Source organism: Maylandia zebra, linkage group LG3 (assembly GCF_041146795.1).
Source record: "Maylandia zebra isolate NMK-2024a linkage group LG3, Mzebra_GT3a, whole genome shotgun sequence".
Taxonomy (NCBI): domain Eukaryota; kingdom Metazoa; phylum Chordata; class Actinopteri; order Cichliformes; family Cichlidae; genus Maylandia; species Maylandia zebra.
The window spans coordinates 18803665-18825142 of record NC_135169.1 but is presented as its reverse complement, the minus strand read 5'-3'; the positions used below and the strand labels follow the sequence as shown (position 1 = coordinate 18825142).

The 21478-nt window shown below is 37.7% G+C and overlaps 2 protein-coding genes and 1 long non-coding RNA gene across 4 annotated transcripts; all 3 read right to left on the bottom strand.

The window, feature by feature from the left end:
- Positions 1 to 511: 511 nt before the first annotated feature.
- Positions 512 to 1735, bottom strand: LOC143417018 (uncharacterized). Its single transcript, XR_013097249.1, has 3 exons — positions 1660 to 1735; positions 1370 to 1456; positions 512 to 670 (listed from the first exon to the last, which is right to left on the bottom strand). It is a non-coding gene; the product is annotated as an uncharacterized LOC143417018 (long non-coding RNA).
- A 697-nt stretch (positions 1736 to 2432) lies between these two features.
- LOC143415064 (uncharacterized) lies at positions 2433 to 11057 on the bottom strand. The gene is made up of 8 exons (XM_076880417.1): positions 10953 to 11057; positions 9849 to 9933; positions 7095 to 7209; positions 6572 to 6760; positions 6400 to 6487; positions 4399 to 4564; positions 3352 to 3431; positions 2433 to 3197 (listed from the first exon to the last, which is right to left on the bottom strand). The coding sequence occupies exons 2-8, from the start codon at positions 9928 to 9930 to the stop codon at positions 2895 to 2897; spliced, it is 1023 nt and encodes a 340-aa protein (XP_076736532.1). The 5' UTR covers positions 9931 to 9933; positions 10953 to 11057; the 3' UTR covers positions 2433 to 2894.
- Positions 11058 to 13629: 2572 nt separating this feature from the next.
- Positions 13630 to 16864, bottom strand: LOC112431540 (myelin-oligodendrocyte glycoprotein-like). 2 transcript variants are annotated; one of them, XM_076880496.1, is made up of 5 exons: positions 16561 to 16864; positions 15173 to 15550; positions 14990 to 15061; positions 14790 to 14902; positions 13630 to 14707 (listed from the first exon to the last, which is right to left on the bottom strand). In XM_076880496.1, exons 1-5 carry the CDS (start codon positions 16655 to 16657, stop codon positions 14660 to 14662), a joined length of 708 nt encoding a protein of 235 aa, XP_076736611.1. In that variant the 5' UTR covers positions 16658 to 16864; the 3' UTR covers positions 13630 to 14659. The 2 variants fall into 2 exon arrangements, with proteins under 2 accessions (XP_076736611.1, XP_076736612.1); XM_076880497.1 differs by having other exon boundaries at positions 14790 to 14899.
- Between the last annotated feature and the right edge of the window lie 4614 nt (positions 16865 to 21478).

Sequence of the window (21478 nt, the reverse complement as noted above, 5' to 3'; positions counted from 1 at the left end):
TTAGCCCAAAAGGATAGTATGCATGTGGGATTTTTTTTTCCCTTGGGGGGGGGAAATGACTGAAAGATTAATAGGCTCTGTTTTGAGTTTTGTTCAAAAAAGAATGACTTCATATAGGGAAAAATATATATCACATGTGCAGAACACCTTAAACTAGTTTTTTAATTAAGCAGCAAGGCAGAACAAAATCAGGGCTGTATCAAGACACGAGGACTAAACCCCAATTCAACCAGACCCAGAACTGATCCTGAATTAAAACAGGACTACAACAGTTCAAAATCAGGACTACTTGGGACTTAACCAAGACAGAACCAGAATCAGAACTAGATGATAGTAGCACTAAAAATCATCATAGACCTGCACTACATTTATTTTTTAATTTTACCAAAGTACAATATTTAGATTGAGAAAGGTTTATATAATTATTTAGCCTTGTTGTGCAAACAAGCCTGCATAACTTAATAAATATAGAATTTGAAAAATAACAAACCTAAAAAGAAACACTAGGTATGAGATACATGAGTACCTGTGATACGGTGATACTTTTGGTAAACAAACATTTGACTAACATGTGTGTCTCACCTGCTCTTGTTCATCTCTGTTCTGTCCTCATTCTCCTCTCCCTCTCTGTTCCTCTCTCTCCCTCTCTGTTCCTCTCTCCCTCTTTGTGCTGACAATCATCAAATATACAGATATTTACAAACTCTTCAGATAAAAACACAAACACTTTTTAATTGTAACATCAAGTCAGACTAAATGTTTATTTTTTTAGATTGATAAATATAAAAAACATATTTGTTAACTTTAAGAGTAAAGAGAGAAACTATCTGTATTTCTTAATTGTAAATGGCACCAAATTGTATTCAAAATTGAGCCACACTTATGGAGCTCCACAATTCTTTTCCTGGTGTTTTGGTTGACATCTCTTGATTTTCCCATGTCACAGAAACAGGCTCTGTGTTTTGCCTTATATGCATCCACAGCTGTGCCACCTGTTTACTCACATGGACTCTACTAACCTATCAGAAGCTTCTTCAGCTCAGAATGGAATCGTCTGGAGTTTTCTTATTAATTAACAATAAACTTAGTGTACATGTACTCCTAAATTTGATGAAAGTGATAAAAAATAGACAGCTCTGTTTCTCTTTATTCTGACATTTAACTAATTCAAAAGATATTTCAATATTTATCTAAAACAAAAGTTTACTCTAAATTGATGTTGTACAGTAAAAATGTTTTATGTTTTCTCCCTAAAGTGTAAATATCTGGTTACAAATGTGAATATCCTGCTGTGTACTGAAATCCCTCTTGTTTTGCATAGAAATATACTGAACAACATACAAAGCATAATATATAAAATAACATTTACCTGAGTTTTTCTTTGAAAGAACCCTCTAATGTCCATTCTTATATTTCAGTACATAACTGAAACCGATTTAGTCGGGGAGGGTAAGAACTGAAAATATGAAATAAACACACGTAAGCTAAGAATCTCTAAAAAAAAAATAGCATTTGTTCGGCTTTTCATTTCGCCATTTGTTGATTCACTTGAAGAGCAAGTAAAATAATATTGGTCAAGTGATCAGTTTGATATCAATCTTTCGTGATGCACCGTCATATTTACATTATTTGTACGGTACGAATGATTTGCTTTGGTACCTGGTCAAACTTAAGCTCTCCTTAGTATGGCTGGCTCCGTCTCTCCAACAGCGCACTGACGGGCAGCAGCTGCCCCACCCCCTCGCTCAGTCGCTTAGTGCCTGAGCTCGGATCATACCAATATCAGGGGGGGATTCACGCACAGTCGTAAATTCCCACAGTGTGCACTATGTGCTTCGAATATTGTGTGTACTTTTTGTTTTATACAGTTGTCAGCCAGGCATCTAACTATGAAAAAATTGCACTCCAAAATACCCCGGGCTTCTGACAAAACAACCCGGGCTTAAGCCCCGTAAGCCACCCCCACGCTCCGCCCCTGGTTGAGATGTGAGAGATTTGCGACGTTTAGCGCAAATCTTGTGTAGTTAGTGTGTAGTGTAGTCAATAGTTTAGTTGTGTGTGTCAGAACAAGGAGGCGACTGCTGAATACTGCTTTTCCTTTTTCAATCTACACTCAGAAAAATAAAGGTGCCAACTGGAATTAAAAGTGGTTCTTTAGACTGATGCCATAGAAGAACCTTTTTTGGTGCCACAAAGAACCTTTCAAACAAAAGTTCTTTGAAGAACCATTTCTTTCAGTGGTTCATTGAAGAACCTTCAAAGGTGCCCCAAAGAACCATCAAGAAATGGTTCTTTGGGGCACCTTTAAAGGTTCTTCAATGAACCACTGAAAGAAATGGTTCTTCAAAGAACCATTTTTAAAAAGATCCTTCAAATGGTTCTTTAAAAGAACCATTTTAAAGAACCTTTTTTGAGTGGTTCTTTAAAGAACCATTTTAAATCTTTCAAAATAAAATGTATCATAAATTGAATTTGAGTAGGGTAAAATAAATACAAGCACATAGACATATATTAATGGTTTATTGGCACTTTGTATTACAGAAAAAGACATTTTAATGCTAAGCACAACACCACTACTAATAATAGCATATAAGTCATTTAAACAGTAATAATTAAATATCTTTACTATAAATACATATAAATATTATACTATAGATAAAACAACAATTTTTACATTAGAAATAGCAATACTTTCATAACAGACAATTAAACAACACATTTTCATCAGCATGTTTGCATTTTCAGTAAAACTATTTCAAGAACAATCTTTTTATTTAAATTATCAATGAACTGCAGCCTTAAGTTATGTAAGTTAAGTTTAATGTGAGACTCATGGTCCTTTGTTAGTCCACACTGGGATAATTTCAGTCTCTCACCTGCACTATGCTGGCAATCTATGAGATATTTAATGCATTTGCCACTCTTTGCACAGCTACTGGTACAGGTGTAGTCAGAGTTCCCAAGTTGAGAACAAATGCCTCCAAAAAGCAAAATGTCTTTTTTAGTTCACTTGGATAGGCAACATTGTAGACATGGTACAGGGAGAAGACAATACCCATCGCCAATGAAATGTCCATTTCCCCACTGTCCAGAATCCTTTTTTGTCCATCCATCTGGACATTGACCTCAGTTGAATCACTCAAGGGCTTGCCGTCACTGCTGCTGAGTACGATTGTAGGTATCGGGCTGTGTGGATCCTGAAACAGAAATTAAATTCTTGAAATGAGGAGTATAGTTTAAATAAGTATAAACAACAGCTGTCCCAATGAAAGTATAAAACTCCTGTAAAATACTGGATTTGTTCAAGACCCCCCCCCCCCTCTCACCATACCAAAAAATATATAAATTTACCTTATTTATGACGAAGAGATGAGAGGCATTTTCTTTGAAAATAGATGGCAGGAGAAGAACAGCTGTGTTTACCATCTGACCTGAAAAATAAAGAGAAATATGTAAGTATTTTCTGGCCAATTTTGTTAATACAAAGGTGTAAAGGCCATATGAGTGCCTTTATCAGGAGTTGAATGTCTTGCAGAACATAAGCATTAGTGCAGTAAATGTATACCTAATTAACTTTTCAGTGTAATTCAGTGTAAATGTTAAGCATTTATACAAAACCCCCAGAATGTTGTTCAGTTCTGTAAGTTGCTAGCTTTAAATAATTTGAGTCCTAAAGAACTTGCAAAGCAAGTCTAGCTGCCACTGAACATTTTTTGGGATAAACATTGTGTGAATGACTGAAAATCTTCATAGAGTATTTCCTTGACTTATTCGAATAATGGTGTAATTAATCGTTTTTTTGATGAAATCCACACCTACTCTCCTTCAAAGAACTGGTGGAACTGTATAGTAACGACTCTACATATGTAACGATGCTACATATAGCATCGAGGGTATATCAGTTAAATCTTAAAGTACATCATTGCAGAGACGAGACAGGAGAAATGTCAGTCTGTGGATATTGTAAAGCAGCGGTCCCCAACCTTTTTTGCGCCACGGACCGGTTTATGCCTGACAATATTTTCATGGACTGGCCTTTAAGGTGTCGCGGATAAATACAACAAAATAAAACTAGTACCGGTACCGAAAAAAAGAAAATTTATTCATAACACACGTGAAAAGACCCAGGAAAACCGAGTAAACGATAAAAACAATAACAAAATAACGCTGAAAACCGATAAAAACCCTGAAAAACTATACATTTCACACCTGAGCCTCAACTCTCGCGGCCCGGTACCAAACGACTCACGGACCGGTACCAGTCCGAGGCCCGGGGGTTGGGGACCGCTGTTGTAAGGGACACTGTGTTTACTAATGTGCTGTATGTGAAACCTTAAAAAGTGGTATCTGAGATAGGAGTTAAAAATGTTTTTGCTCATTATTGCCAAGTGCCCTCACCTTTTCTTTCAGTGTCTGTCTGGCTCTCATCAACAGATTTTAAGCAGAGGCTTTTAAGGTTGCTGTTTGGGGCTATTGACACAAGCTTCGCTGCCAACTTACTGAATCCTCGGATTACTTTTTTGTCCACATCAGTTTTAAGTAACATGGAAGCCTCTTCAAGAAGCTAAAATAAAGGATAAACATATACATATTAGCTTTGTACCATAATATATACCATTATATAGCAAACCAGAACAATCATTATTTCACACATCAATTATCATTAGAGAAGAAATTATAATTTTGCATTTGTTTACTTTAATTCTCAAGTACACATTGCTGTGCAAAAGGGATGTTTAGACTATTCTTCCCAAAAAACTATCATTGGCATCAGATTAGTCCAAAATTATCCTGTAGCATGAAAATAAAACCAAAGAGAAAGACATAGTCAATGTGGCAATTTCTGTTAGTGTTCTGTTAGTGTACTTTTATTACTCATGAAATCTGCTGAGTCAGTCACTTTGCCTGTCCTGTAGGTACATGATTATTAGAAGTCTGTATAAATGTGCAGCACATCAGTACATATTCGTGTTTTTGCTGTGCACTATTGTTATTGTTGTTTTTTGCTGCAGTTTTTGATAAAACACTCACCACAACAGGGATAGTGAGACATGGGAATTCTTGTAGAACCTCTTCAGTAGTATGCTGAAGAATGTAGTGTGTTCTGTACTTCTGTATTTTCCTGAGGTGCGTTTGAATGACATCCACATTTGGCCTAGTTTTTTGGCACTCTTGCTTAATCACTGATACATGTTGGTCGGTGCTCCTTTCATCCTCCCCATCGTCAAGAGGATTGATATCCTGGTTATTAAAAAGTTTAGCAAATATTGAGAGAAAAAACAAATAAACAATACTTTTAACTTTTATGTACAATTTAAAATGGCAAACAAACATTGAGCATATTTAACTTTTTCAAAAGGATACAGGGCTGGATATCTGATGATCTTTTTCTTCCTGAATTTGGAACTGAGTATTTCTGTCTCCTTTTTTCAATTTCCTCTACGTCTACTAGTGGTCTTCTTTCCTTTTTAAACTTGTTCCTGAGAGACTCATGCAGAGCATCCTACAAATGATAAAAATGTAACTAATTATTCATAAATAGGTGCAACTAGGTCCTCCCTTTATGCAAGACATTTACCAGAAAACTTTGAGTGACATAAAGCTGGTAGGTTTGCTGTAATCATGTCATAACCTAATTAGTTCCTATTTACAGATCTCTTCTTTAACTCTTAGGAGTTGATCGAACACATGATATAAAGGTTTGGAGCACTTTAGATTGGCTAAATACACTATAAAAGGTAGATAAAGTATTAATGGCAATATGTCCTACAAGCATACTCGTCATGATCTTTCAGTCTATATGTTAATACCTCTACCTTTTAATAATAATGTATACTTTATTGATCCCCACAGGGAAATTTCTCTCTTTGCATTTAACCCATTCACTCAGTGAAGCAGTGGGCAGCCACTAATCAGGCGCCTGGGGAGCAGTGTGTAGGGACGGTACCTTGCTCAAGGGTACCTCAGGGTAGCCGTTCAGTTGATTCAAACCCCCGACCTTCCGATCATGGGATAACCACACTACCTACTGAGCTATCCCTGCCCTATTTTCAAATTAAATTTTTTAAATACAAAAACTACACTATCCTGATACAAAGGCAAACAGAGCTAATATAATGCTGAATTTCACACCATTCACTTGAGAATTCACAGAGAAATGAAACAATTAATTTAAAAGAGCAATTGATATTTTATTTATTGTTTGACCATACTGCACGACATCTGCCTCAAAAATCACAATACTAATACTTGTATTGTAGTGGCCACAAGGGAACAGATAACCTCTGAATATGTAGCAATGAAAATGTTAGCATGTTACACTCATTAGCCAATAATTGGGCAATTCAAAGACAATTTGTTGGACAATTGTATCAATGTTTGCTTTTCAGGAATACTTACATATCCAGAGCCATAACTCTCCTTCAAAAAAGGAAAACTCAGAAGGACAGTCCTCAGAAGGTCTACATACTGCACATGAGAGGGATACCTGCAAATTTTGAATGATGAACTTAAATTCTGATGTACATACTGTATTTTAAATGGATCAAATCTTAATTATATATAGACTTACATTGTCTCATTACTCAAGTGGTCAAACAGTGCTTGAATAAGCATGTTTTTGAGTCTGTTCTTGGTGGGTGACTTTAGTGCTGCATCTTTATTGGTCAACGCAGTGAGCACAGCTGGAGGAAACTGCACTTTGCAGTTAAACATAGGTTGGAGTGCTGACACAGTATGCTTTTCTTTGTGTTGCCTTCCACTGCAAGAAGAAGTAAGAAGTATGTTTAGAGTTTGTCACAAGACATGAATATACGTGTCCTTGTGTCCTGCATCAGGAATATCCGCATATTTAAAACGTACAATAACAGCTGCTGAACTACAGAAACAGAATCATAACAGAGAGTAAGAGTGGCTGTGACATTTCAATTTGAAAGTAAATGGGTGTGTGATGCACATCAACGCTGGAGAAACAGAACAGGGCTTGCGTCAACCCCTTGCCCCCCACCCTCCAACACCATAAACCTAGGGGAGGGGAAACACTGGATTGTATGAATGTACAATTCAGTGAATCAACCAGTCAACTTAAGACTCACTCTTTCAGCTTCTCTACAGCAGACAAAAATTTCACTTGGTCTTTCACTTTTGGAAAAAGACGCTCACTCATTCTTTCAGTCATCTGCAGAAGTGTCGATCCATCGATTTCATTGTCTGTGGCACAGAAAAACAATAAGACACGATCAAAACAGAAATGAGCATGTCGAAGATAAAGAATAAAAATATTATAAAACATTACTAAAAAAACAGCTATGAGTTCATTAGTGACTATAGATGATGACAGACCTGTGGAATAGCCAAAAAGTGGTTAAAATCATTTTAACAGTGGTTGACAACTCCTAACTAAAAAGTCATGGTTTAGGATGTATCTTACCTAACTTTGGTATGGACTGCCTTAAAAGGTCGGTGGATCAGTGTAATGAAGTCTTGACCATCACATCTGTATGCGTCCAAAGCATGAAAGTCTACCTCATCCCCAGGCTTGAATATCAACAGATCATCAGTCTCTCTGATGTGGTATGATTGAAGGTGTCTTATAAACTCCAGTGTTGTGAAAAGTCTTCCAACAAGAAACCAGTTGGCCCTGATATACACAATCAGGACTATTTTCACAAACAGTGGAATTTGCTCTGCATGCACAAGTTCCAAAATGAAGAAATCTCCAACTGCATATTTTACAGAGTTTAAAATGATGCATTTACTTGTCCAGAGTTTCTCATCCACAGTAACGGCTGTCTCCAAGTTTTGCAAACAAATCTGCAAGTTCACTGGAAGTTCTTGAAGTGATAAGTTATTAACTGCTGCTTGTGTATGATCGCTCCTGATGATCCGTTCAGGCTGCCACTCCCAGCATTGACGAAGCTGATTCCTCTTTGCCAAAGTCTGACAAATATTAATATAGTTATTGGTGATTCTTGCTACTGTCTTGAAATATTGATGTCTGGCTTCAAACCTCATGCACCAATGAGAGCGGAGTGACCCATAATCAAGGATGAGCTGAGGATAATGTAGCAGAAAATGCAGCTTGGGTGTAAACACACCAGGAAACAGATTGATGAAATCTGTCAAAAAGTAAGTGATCAGTTCATGTAGATTACTAATCCAGTCAGTGCTGATGGTTGGAGCAAGAATAATCTCTCCTATTTCTCGAACCAAAAGATAAAGCTGCCAAAACTTGTTACCCTTTTCAATCCTGGAGCCTATGACGAAAGGCAGAGTCCTAAATAATGTCCATTTCTCAACAGCAGTTCCAGAGATATTTCCATCCAGTGCTACCTTCTCAGATATTAGAGCAGGTTTGGAGGTGCAGTCATTCTGTCCAAAACTAAAAGTCCTTATGCTGTCATTCACCTCTTGGATAGTAACGGTTTTGTCCTCGTGCAAGGCTTTTACAACAGACTTCAAAACAAGAGGAATGACCCCCTCAAGAAAATCATGTATTACATCAGGTGGGAATGCATTTGTGGTATCAAAATATGACAGCTTGTTGAAGGCACATGGGCCAGTTACACCATACACTGACCTACAGTGGGGGTCATCTTCAACACATTGCAGATGGTATGCATGAACAGTCTTTGTTCTAAGAACACAATCTCCCTCACTAATGATCCTAGACAGGTCCTTGTAATGACACATACAAAACCTGCATATTCTACCATTACTGAATGAGCAGCTAAAACCTGCAAGTGTGTGAGAGGTTAGGTTGTCTGCAGATATTGTGGCCAGACCACCTTTGATGCAGTACTGTCTGTCTTCAAATTTTAATCGTAATCCACGTTCTTGCAAAACCTGTAGGTCACAAATTAATGGTTCTAATATTTTCTCAAATCCATATGTTTTCACCAATCTATGTTTGACAAGTATCAACAGATGAATATGTCTTAAAACAGATCTGTCTTTTGGTGGAATATTTCCCAAAGTAAAATAAAATGCAGACACTTTATGTAGACGTTTCTTTGATCCTAATGGATTAGCAACTTCAAATTCATCACTGTACAACTGAATTCTCAAATGTGGGTTGTCTGTGTTAAAAAAATCACTTTCTTTGTAAATTTTCCCATCACTAAAATCTGTTAAGGTTTCAGGAGCACGGGATTCTGGCCTAAAAATTTGTCTTAAAATGTTAGGATCATTACATATTAATTCTAAGACTTTTAGAAGTGGCATATACTGAAAAGTGTCCTGTTTCCCAGTAAAAGGATCTATCCCCAGGATACATTCAACAGGTTCAATAGTTGATATGTGTTGCTGACTGCACTGAAGCAATGTTCTACCAAACTATTGTCATCAATATAATGGAAACTTGATATATCAAAATTAAGAGTCTGCAAACATTTAGAAAATATCTCCCTATAGTTTTCAATAAAATACTTGAAAAGTGACTCTACTTCAATAAGAACAAATGTTTGAACTTTTCTATTTACAATACTTTTCTCTTGAAGATTCAAGGAAAACAATGCCAGTTGTTTTCTCACAGTCTCTGTAAAGTTCTCTACAAGTTCACTCAGAGTTCGTTCAGATGATTGGGGAAATTCAACAGTTTCCTGGATGACAGGGTCACAGTCTGGGGCAGACTCTAATCCTTGTTTCTGATATTTATGTTTCTTCCTTGTGTGATTTTTCAAAGATTTCACAGACAAAAACTTTCTGGGACAGTCTTCTAGTCTGCAGACAATGAAGAATCCACATTCACTTTCATGGTATATCTGTTGATGTTTCAGCAGTTTTTCATATGTTGGTTTTCTTGTGGAGCACTGTGGACACTGATATGGCACATCCATAGAAATGCTCACCTACAAAGACCTGTTGATAATCTGCCACTTCATTTTCCCCAAGCCAAAGAGATACTTCTCCAACAGTCCACTGCTGAGCCATGATCTGTTAAAACAAAACAAAATGCCATTACATTGTTTTATTCTGTGACATCAAAAACTTATTTATTTTTTATTCATTCATTTTCCAAGCCGCTTTATCATCATAAGGATCGGAGGGGTGCTGGAGCCTATCCCAGCTGTTTTTTTTAGGCGGGGTAGACCCTGGACAGGTTGCCAGTCCATGGCAGGGTCGTCATTCAGATATGTATGTTTGGATTGTGGGTGGAAACCCACACAGAAACAGGGAGAACATGCAAACTCCACACAAAAAGGCACCCGGTTGACCCCGGGAATTGAACAGAGTCTTTCTAGCTGTGAGGCAGCAGCGCTAACCACTATACCACCGTTTATTCTAACTTTTAAGCCTTCTTCAGATAAATATTGATTATTTTATGCTTTCGATTATCTGGTCTTGTTAGTATAATGACCTCTTTTTTGCCTAATATATGATGTTGGATAAATGAAATGTACATAAAAAAAATTTAACTATAATAAAAACGGACATTATCTTGGTAACATCAAATGACTGGAGCATAATTTGTCAACTACTCTGAAAATAAGTTATACAGTAACAGTCAAAGACAACTTCTCATGTGTCACATTTCTGTTTATTCAAAACACTTATGCATTGCTGTATTTTATACAGCTACTCCACAATTCAAAGTACAGGCTACTGAATTTCTGAGTTTCTAGACCAGACACAGAGCTCACACAACAGGCTTCAGGCGCCATTTTGGTGACTTTAACCATATTATTAATTTTAATATCTGTCTAGCTGACATTAGTTTATGTACGCAGCACGCAATATAGCCACATATTTTTCCAGGCCAAATTAATTGGGAGCACCTTCACTTAATTGTAACAGTGGTTTTGTTAGGAAAACAGTTCTTTATACCAGATACTAAACTGCGTTAACGTCAAAGGCTAACGTATCTAACCATTACTTAGCACAACATTAACAGCAAGCTACAATGACGAGTAACAAAAACAAAACAATAAAAAGGTTTTATGAAAATGTTTTACCTTTTCCAACAGTCCAGGAATCCAGAATCCTTTAAAGACCAGCAGGTACTGAAGACTGTTATCCACTGGCAACGTCCGAGAGAAAGTTTTCTTTCCGTTAGAAAGTTCAAGGCTCGCGCGATCTGTGTGCGCATGCGCATCCCTACAGTTGCCCCCCCCCCCTTTGGTTGTACTACGTGTTCTAACGTCTCTCTCTCTCCCTGTCATTTATTTGGCTTGACACATATAATAATAAATTGCGCAGTGATAAACAAGTACTCAGATCACATGTGCAATTATTATTTACTTATATTATTTTATAATTTGACTTTACATACTGCTGGGTGGTTTGTAAAGTTCACAGTAACTAGTATTATCATTATGATATATATATATATATATATATATATATATATATATATAGAGAGAGAGAGAGAGAGAGAGAGAGAGAGAGAGCGCGAGAGAGAGAGAGAGCGCGAGAGAGAGAGAGAGCAAGAGAGAGAGAGAGAGAGCAAGAGAGAGAGAGAGAGAGAGAGATCTGATATAGATCAGTATCTGAATCTGTCTAATATCCCCCGAATGGATTGTTAATTTATAAATTCACCATATTCATAAACGGCTTAATAATAAATTCTATATTCTGTTACCACATTATTTGTGATCAGTGGGTTTGCAGGGTGGGTGCTGGGGGTCTTCAGGCTTTGGCACCCACCCCTGCCATCAGAATATTTTTAAGCAAGTGTTTCTAACTTTAATTTGAATATTCAGTATCCCACCATCTGCCCCCCCCCCCCCCCCCCCCCCCCGCACACAAACAAAACACACAGTATAATTTAAACCCTCATTAAAGTGAATATTATTTATGCCATTTTACACCAACAAACTCAGATAGCTAAGGATGAAGAACCTTTTGTTCTTTAAAGAACCATTTGTAATAGCTGAAGAACCATCCACAAAATAAAAAGGTTCTTTGACGTATGATGGTTCTTTAAAGAACCATGAAGACATCTGAAGAACCATTTAAGAACCATAATTTTTCTGAGTGTATACCGGTACACATACCAGCCAAACAATTTGCGTTATGGAACAGAATGATTTCGGGATTTATATGGAAGGGCCGTAAACCCAGAGTTAGATAAATAACATTGCAACTACCTAAGGAACGGGGTGGACTTTCCCTCCCAAACTTTGAAAGCTATTTTAAAGCAGCACAATTAAGATACTTAATTTATTGGTGTGATCCTTTGTATGAAGCAAAATGGAAATATTTAGATGTGACACAATTAAAATCACCACTACAGACAATATTAGGAGATAAAAAATTATATTTGGAACAGAAAAATAATTTAAACGAATGGACTAAAACTCCTTTAAAGATATGGTTTGATGAATGCAAAAGCCTTAAATCAGGAGCTGGAATCAAACTCAGATGGGTCACACAGGCACTGCCTGAGGTTTTAAATGACTATAAAGGAAGTACAACAACACTCGTGGTCTTTTTAGATAGTATTGACCGTCAACTCTGCAAGTGAATTTATTTTACAACTGTCATTTGAACACTGAGATTGGGGAGCTTACTCGAGTCCCTGAAACAGAACACTGGACATGTTTCACATGCGTCATGCTGTCACTGGTGAGTCAATGTGGAAATTAGAGGAAGCGATGTTTGTGCTTCTTTAGTTCAGTCTCATGTTTCAGATCACTTGGTAAAACCATAAAGTCAGCTGACTACAGAGGCGAGGGTGTGGATTTTTTTAAATGATACATGTGGAACTAAATGTAAATCTGAAGTAACTGAAGTGCAACTTTAATGCAAAACACATATCACATAAGTGTTGGGAGTTAGAGATTTTCATGCTGAGTCATTCTGTCTTCCTTGCTGTCACTTGGGATTTTTATTTGTCCAGTAGAGCAGGAAATCTTCTTTCTTCATCTTTTTGATTCTGGGTGGAGCAGGTGGATGTTTTCTCCTCTCTGTGTAGAAACCAGAGAGAGAGAGTCAGGAGCAGAGAAGCTGCAGATCAGACTGTAAAGATGAATGTTGAGGAGGAAGAAGCTGATGTGTTGTGATGATGTGACGGCATGTTGTCCGAGGTGCTCACAGTATAAATGTGGGAGTAGAAGGACGAGAGCAGCCTGATGTGAACAGAGAGGAAGCTGCGGGTCAGCACTGCTGTTTTACTACATGTTACTGATCTGAGGGAAGAACTTCAGCATTTTCACGAAAACCACAGTGTTCAGTATAAAAACCTGTGTCACAGTTAATGTATTGTCATTAAATGTGTCGATTCTGTGTTTGGACGACTTCACAAGAAGTCTGACTAAGTAGAAATGGAAAGTTTCCTTCTTGAAGGAGATGAACTTTGAGCTCTACTGGTCAGATTTACACCAGCATAGCAGGAAAAAAGACTCTGACTGGAGGTTTGATAACATCAGGTGTGTCATCAAACCTGTGACACAAACAGCTTTTCTGCAGGTCAGCCAGCAGATGGCAGCGTTCTCTTAAAGAAAAGCTGCATTTGAACTGCATACACTATGTTGATGATTGACGTCAGGTTTATAAGGTGCAAACAATAAACAAAGTAAAGGCTCCATTAATATAAATATAGGTTCTCATTGTCAAATGTAACCATGTTACGAGGTAAACGGTGACTTAACATCAAATAGAGGCAAAAAAGAAAACAGTGTCTAAACGTGCTTGAACTTTTTACTTTCACACTCATATTGACAGACGATTTCACACATTCACATATATCACTGTAACTTTACACTCACTGCAGTAACAAATACATCCATCCAAAATTCTTAAATATAAATATTCTTATAAATAAATATCTGAGGTAATAAAAAAATAAAATATAATAATAAAAAAATAAAAGATCCTGAGCTGGCTAACAGCTGCAAACACATCTGTTTAACTGTGAACCAAAGGAGCTCTGTCATGTTACAGAGCAGGAATAAAGAAGAGTTGGACACAAACATCCTCTGATTTTTGCTCCGTAACTGCAGCAGAAACTACAGTCAGGAGGATTTCTGTCAGTCTGCACAAAGTTTGTAGCTTTAAATGACAAAAAGAGGAAGTTAAGCTTGAGTTCTGCATCAGGATCAAACTGCTTCTTTAAATAAATAACTAGAAACAGTCTGAACATCAAGTCCTGACCAGCAGGAAGTTTCAATTACATTTAATAAATTAACTGTGGCTTTAAAAATGAAGACCAATAAATATCTGAAGTTTCAATCACCTTGTATAAGGTGCTCACAGTCCTGTCATATAAAACTAGCTTTCATAAATAAACACTTTCAGCATCACAATAAGTGACTCTGTTTAAATTACAGCTGCATTAAACATCATTCACAGCAGGTCATTAACACAGTGCAGTAAAGTAATCAGCTTATAACCTGTTTTTGTAACTTCTGTGTCTCCCACACAGTTTTCAGATGAGGGTTTATTTCCATCTTTCCACCTGAGCTGTGTCACAAACGTTCATGGAAATTTCCTTTAATGCTGTGAAATCCTTCCAGTCCTGCTGTTTGGGAATAATTCACTTCAGTCCAGAACAGTGATGATGATCATTTCTTTTACAACATTTTCTTTGTTGAGCTCGATAAATAAACTGGACGAGGCTCGAGTCTTCAGCTGGGGTCAAAGTTCAAAGTGTGTTCTTTGCTAAACCAGCGTAGAAAAGCAGTATAGAAGAACTAGTCCATTTATTCCTTTGAGCAAGCAGCTAGACTGGTAGTGGTTGTTTTTCTGTATCATCATCCTCTGGATGCTTCTGTTGAAAAAAGTAGAATAATGAGTCAGTCTGACGACACAAGAAGCAACAACATGTTTGTGTTTGTTTGTTTGTTTCTTACTTTTAGTGTCTGGTGAAAAATGTGTCTGGAGAAATATGCAGCAAAACCAGCGAGAGCCAAAACTAATAATAAGGTGACGACAGCCATGACCACAGGGACCCTGGATCGAGCTGCTGATGTAGAAAAGACAAGAAGGTCACCACAAATACACAAAACCCCAAACAGGGATGATGCAGAGAAGAGTTGGACTGTGTTCTCACCATTTGTTGGAGTCGTGTCCTGAGGATCTGGAGTTTGCAGCGGCGTCTCTGAGGTTTTAGCAAAGTTTGAATCTAAAAGACAAAACAGTCAAAATCTGTTATTAAAATTAGGCTGAAAGTTTGTATTGGGGACAAAAACAACTTTGAGTTTGGAACCACAAACATCAACAAAAATCTCCTCACCGACTACAAGTTCAACAACAGCAGCTTTCACTCTGCTCTGCAGCTTGGGGATGAAACATCTGTATCTGCCGTTGTCTTCCTCCGACACGTTCAGGATCTTCAGTGAAATGTTCCCGTGTTTCATGTCGTCCATGAACAGCTCCGTCCTCCTGAAGTACGAGGCCATCTTCATGTCGGGGACCTCCTTCCTGTCCCTGTACAGGTGAACGTACTCCACTCGGCTCAGCCGGTCCGACGGGTCGGGCTTCAGGTCGGGTTTGGACCACTCCACCGTCAGACCCTGGACATCGAACATGGGCGCCAGGTGACACGGCAGGATGACATCATCACCCGGAGAAGCAATGATTGGAAGATTTGAACCAATCACCAGAACCTCACCTGGAAACAGATGGAAAATTTAATCTCCTGAACTGCCACCACTATAGACTGAAGACCTGAAAATCAGTAACAGCCCCATCAGTCTCTGTGCTGTTACTTTAGTGTCTCTTAATATACACTACAAAATTTCAGCCATAACCAGTGTGCAGTTGTTGTCAGTGATGGCTGTTTGTTGTTCTGTTACAGACTGACTGAGCCTCGTATGTTCTGTCTGTGGTACTGAAATTCTAACATTTTTAAGTTTTACATAAACAACTTGATTTAATTTGACATCTTTTATTTCATTACTATCATACAGAGCGACTGCTTTGTGTTTACACTGATTCATGCTGATCTTTTGATAATTTGAAACTGATTTGAAACTGATTATTTAACTGCTCCAAATAAAGAAAAATAAGATAAGTTCGGGTTTAATAACCAACTAATTTCATTTATTAAAAATTTTAAACTACAAATCCAGAGGAAACTACAAAACACGAACAGACACCTGATTGGACAAACGAGCCACGTGGGCAGTCAGACGTAATTCCTGATGGGGTCATGATGGCGGGTTGTCAAGCTAATGTGTTTTTATAGAAAACACATTAGCTTGTGGAAACACATGTAGTCAGCAGCAGCATGTGCGGACTGAATCTGCATCACTCCGGATCAATAAACAGTGTTTTAGTTTCGGCTCACCGGACGTTGTGTTTTGTAACTCTGCTCTTTCTCTCCTCTGACAAACACACGGCTCTCATAAACCTGACATGCTCGCAGACTGCTCGGTGAATCACCGCCATCGTGTCCGTTATAAACAAACCTCACACAGTCAGAACCTGCCTGACAATCTTCTCGTTTTAAGCTTCTTCCGATTTTAAAGTAACTCACTGACAGCTGTCACACTGTTAGTGACGGACAACACAGCACAGCTGATAACAGTCATTTCAGCTTATTCACATCCGCCAGTATGTGATTAAAATTCACTGTAATCTGCACTAACACGCAGCTAGAAGCTGGACACGTCGGCTTACCGTGTACAGGAGTCCAGACGGACAAAGCCGAGCACAGGAGAAAAGTCCGGAGTGAGAAAAAGGAAGAGTCCTTAAAGTAGAAGTTGTTCAGAGACATGATCGATGATTAAAAGTTCCGTTTTCTGACTGAAGCGCGTTTTTTGGAAAGCTGCAGTCCGATCAGTCCCTGCCTGCTTCGAGCGAATTGAATGAATGAGTTGCGAGGCTCACTCGCTGTTTAAAAATAACTCTAAGTCTCCGCCTACGGAGCGGTGTAACTGAGCCCTAGATGGTTATGAAGTCCCGTGATGTGATTACGCAGGGGAAACCCCACAGTGAAACCTGTCTGTCGCGCTTTGTCGCATCACCGAAATTACTCTGTACTTGGATCATTTCTATAGAAACTCCGAGTCTCAGTTTGTAACTAGTCCGCTCCGTCTCACTTTCTGTTCAGTTTGAAGCCTCAGACATTATAATGTGTCTCACTGAGCAAAAATAAAAACAAGCCGACCTGTCAGGTGAAGTAAGCGAGTCTGAACTTTCATAATAGAAAAACAAAAACGTGCTGTGTCATTAATGACTCAGCAGTATGTAGCACAACATCCACAGACTAACTTGGATATATGACTGTTTTAATCAATCTAATAATCTGTTAGATACAGAAGGTGAGTTTGATCATTTCTCTGTGAGATCAAAGCTGCAGCAAAGATTCAACACTGTTTACAATGTTGTGATGATGTAACATCCTCCACCTGCCAGTATAAATGCTCAGACATGTCAGTGCAGAGAACAATGGAAGCTCTGCTGGTTAAACTGGTGCTGGCAGCACTGCACTGCTCCTTATATGCTATTAGTCAATACAGATATTTTATTTGTATACACCATGTATTACATCACTGCTAATAATAACCATAATTATAGTTATAATAATATATCTGTATTTACAAATTACAGACTAAAGAGGAGTAATAATATATAAATGATGAATTAAGCACATTTTAATCTATGCTTAATAGTGTGGCATTAATATATAAAGTGCTCCCATTATTTTTAATATATCTAAAATAAAATCAGTTTCTCTGACATTAATTAAATGGATGAATTCTCAATAACAACATTGATTAGCTCCACAGAAGCTCCAACAACACGAACATCCTGACTTCCTTGACTGGAAGCAGATGACGTGTGCTAGCAACAGCAAAGCTCAATAGGAATGAAGTCTCACTCTCACTTCCTCTTCCAGCACATGCGTTTAGCACAGAATGGGCGTAGCTCTGCTGAGAACTAATCTCACTGCAGGCGGCCTGGACAATCCTGGCTTATTATAGAGAAATCAACTTCAGTGGGTTTTTACTGTAACACATGCACTGGTTTACCTGTCTGTGACATTTGCCTTCTATACAACAATAAGTGATAATAATCAAAAGAAATAAAACTAGCAGTGAAACCAATGAAAATTAAATGTTTTTAAACAATAAAAACAAAGTTGAAATAAGAAAATTTGCTCTGGAAATAAAAACTCTGAAATACAGGAAACTAATTCAGAAAAAAAATCTCCAAAAGTTGATTCTGTTCATCTGGACGTAGCGCTACGTTTTACCTTCCTGGATGATTGAGGATGCATCAAGACCAGAAAAAAATTGTTTTATTATAACTTATTATAACTTTGTGCTGAAGCGGAGCGACAGCGCTGCATCTGCTAGACTGTAAATCCTGCTTAAGACAACACGTTTGTATAAAATGTAAGTAAACGTGCTTCATCTCTCATCAGTTCAGCAGTTTTTTCTAACAGGAACTTCTCTGATTTAAAACCAACAGACGTGATTTAAAAGAGGCAGTCAGCTTACATCTGAAACCACTGAGTCAAAGTTTGGTTTATTGGTGGAAGTTTGACAAAAAGCCTCATAACTTATGATGAAACTATGATTCCTATAAGTGTGGCGCGTATTATCATCATACAGAACGCTCTGTAAAATTATTAAAAATTTTATGTCTCATTTGACCTCTGACCTCTCCTTCAAGCTCAATAGACTGATCTGAAGGTCACTTCAGTATTTAATATTGAATAATGTTACATTTTCTGGTTTTACTGTCCAGTAAAGAAACATTGGGGAAAAGAAACAACGATAAAAATCAGCTGTGTTTTATATATATTTTTTTAATTTAAATTAATAATACATGTTATTTGACTTTCAGTTGATGTTTTCACTGAGCTGAATACGCCTGTAGTGCATTTAAATATCCCTGAAACACAAAGAATTTAGAAAAACTACAAACACAGAACTTTCATTCAGTGAAACAACAAACAGGCATTAACTAATGAACAACATACAGCAATGACAATGAAACACAAGTGATGTAATGAATCACTGACGGCACAACAAAGTTTATACAGACGAGCAAAAGAAAGTGAACGATGAGTCAGTCTGATTGCACAAGCAGCAACATACTTACTCTTACTTTTAGAGTGAAAGAAATGATGCAGAGAAAAGTTGGACTGTTAGACTGTTTTCTGTGCACTGCTGTGGATGCTGTTTGCTGTAACAATGACATGATGTTTGAGTCTTTAGTTTTGGTTATAGTGAACCTGCCTCCTGTTTATGAGATATTTGTAGCAGAAGTCAGAGGGAATAAAAAAGGGGGGAAAAAAATTGAGTGTTTAGCAGTGTAAATATAATCTTTATGCCGGATCAGTGTGTGAGTACTGGGCTAAAGTGAGGATGACGTCACGTGTTCATCAGGCCATCAGACTGCTGAACACGTCATAGACACCTCAGCTTCACTACTGGAACTTCAACATTATGCACTCCACACTGTATATAAATGCCACTTGTTTTGCACATATTCAACTCTGTATATTTTATATATTTTATTATTATTATTATTATTATTATTATTATTTTTTTTTTTTTTTTTTTTACTATTTAATTTGTAAAAATGTATACACACACACACACACACACACACACACACACACACACACACACACACACACACACACACACACACACACGTAGGAAAATATTTAGTATACACATCCAGAAATGCATACACTATTATATATATATTTATTAGTTTCAGGTTGGCCATTCTTGTATTTTGCTCGTTTGTGTTGTTGTGTTTGCACATCTCTGTTGCTTGTGGGGCTCGCACACAAGAATTTCACTCGCATGTGCTGTGCCAGTGTGCCTGCACATGTGATGTGACAATAAAAGTGATTTGATTTGATTTGATTTGATTTGATTTGACTTCTTGCGAAACGTCTGTTTTGAGCTTTCTATCCCTGATATTCTAGCTTCACCTGATTTGAACCAAAAATTTTACATTTGGATTCAGATTAAAAAATGGTCACGAAAAGCGTTTCAACATCTGATCAGTTTGAGAAGAATCAGCCTTAATGTTCAGCATGTTTCCAGCAATGGATCTGTTTCATCAGTGGACTGATTCTTATTTAACAGACTCCTGGAGACTCAGAGCACTTTACACAACATTCATCCAGCCACACATAAACTTCTTCTATACTCGAGTGCTTTTATCTTTCTAACATTCTCACTCTGATGGATGCATCAGGGTTAGTGTCTTGCAGGATATTTAGGACATTTATTTTAGCAGTATAAATGATTCTTTATGGCAGCTCAGTATGTGAGTAATGGGCTAAAGTGAGGATGACGTCACTTTTTGCAGCAAATAAAGTTTTCTGCTGAAAGTGGAACAAACGAGCAGACAGAGCTGGAAACTGCTCCGGTTTCAGTTTCTCCTTGTTGGCACAGAGGAGGCTTTTATTGAGGTATTTTAAAGAGTTTACAGCACAGTGTGCAGCTCTCTCTCTCTCTGCTGATAAGAGTGAATGGAGCTCACCCACCTGTCTCTGTCTTTCTTACTTTCTCACATCTCTCTGCCAATCAAAACAGGTATTTATATTTTATTTATATATTTGCATAATATCCGATTGATTATTTGATTTCACTTTTGATACCAGTGTTAAAGGGATTGTCTAATCCACATTGTTCTTTACAATCCACAGCACCAATAATAATGGCCTCTTTCTATCCTTCTATCTAACATTCTCCCTCTGATGGCTGCATCAGGGTTAGTGTTTTGCTCAAAGATAGTTGGCATGCAGATTTAAGGAGCCAAGGATCAAATCACCACCCTTTCATTTTGGTAGAGGACCTGCTCTACAGCCACCTCATATGGAGAACACAGAGGAACTTGGAATTTGAATATCCAGGAAAGGTCATAGGTCATGCATTGCTCATTTTCACATTTTGTTTGCTGACCTCGGCTCTCTGTTCTTAAACTGGAGTGTTTTAAAGTAAAGTGAACATCTTCACTGACAACAAACCTGCTGTAACTAGAAATGGCATCTCCATTTTTAAATCATCAAAAATGAAAAACACTGGCACATAAAAACACGACAACAACACCTGGATCAATACTGTGAGATTATTACACTGTCGTACGTTACATCATACCTCTAATCAAAGAATTGTTGAATCATTATACGGCTGATTAAAGATTGTGAAATCATTATGTAGTTTAAGTTGCATTATACTCCTGATTTAGAAGAAGGTGAAGATTGTTAGATTTATTCACCTGATTTGTACATTATTATTATTATTATTACATTATTACATCATACTGCTGATTTATAAAGAGAATACTGTTTGCAGGGAATCATGGCCTTGCTTTTCTGATTGTAGAAGCGTCTCCCTCACATTAGCCAGGAGCAGAAAAACAGGGAGCCGAGGTTGTAACTTAGACTCACTGACAGATAGAAAGAATGTGGATGTTTAGGTTTTATGACTGGGTGGGGACCATTACCATGACGGGACATTACCGCCACACAGGAAGTGAAACCTCGCACTTTGCTGTAAAGCAACGACCCAGAAAAACAGTTCAGTCTGGAACTGGTCATGAAGTCATGATCTCAGGTCAG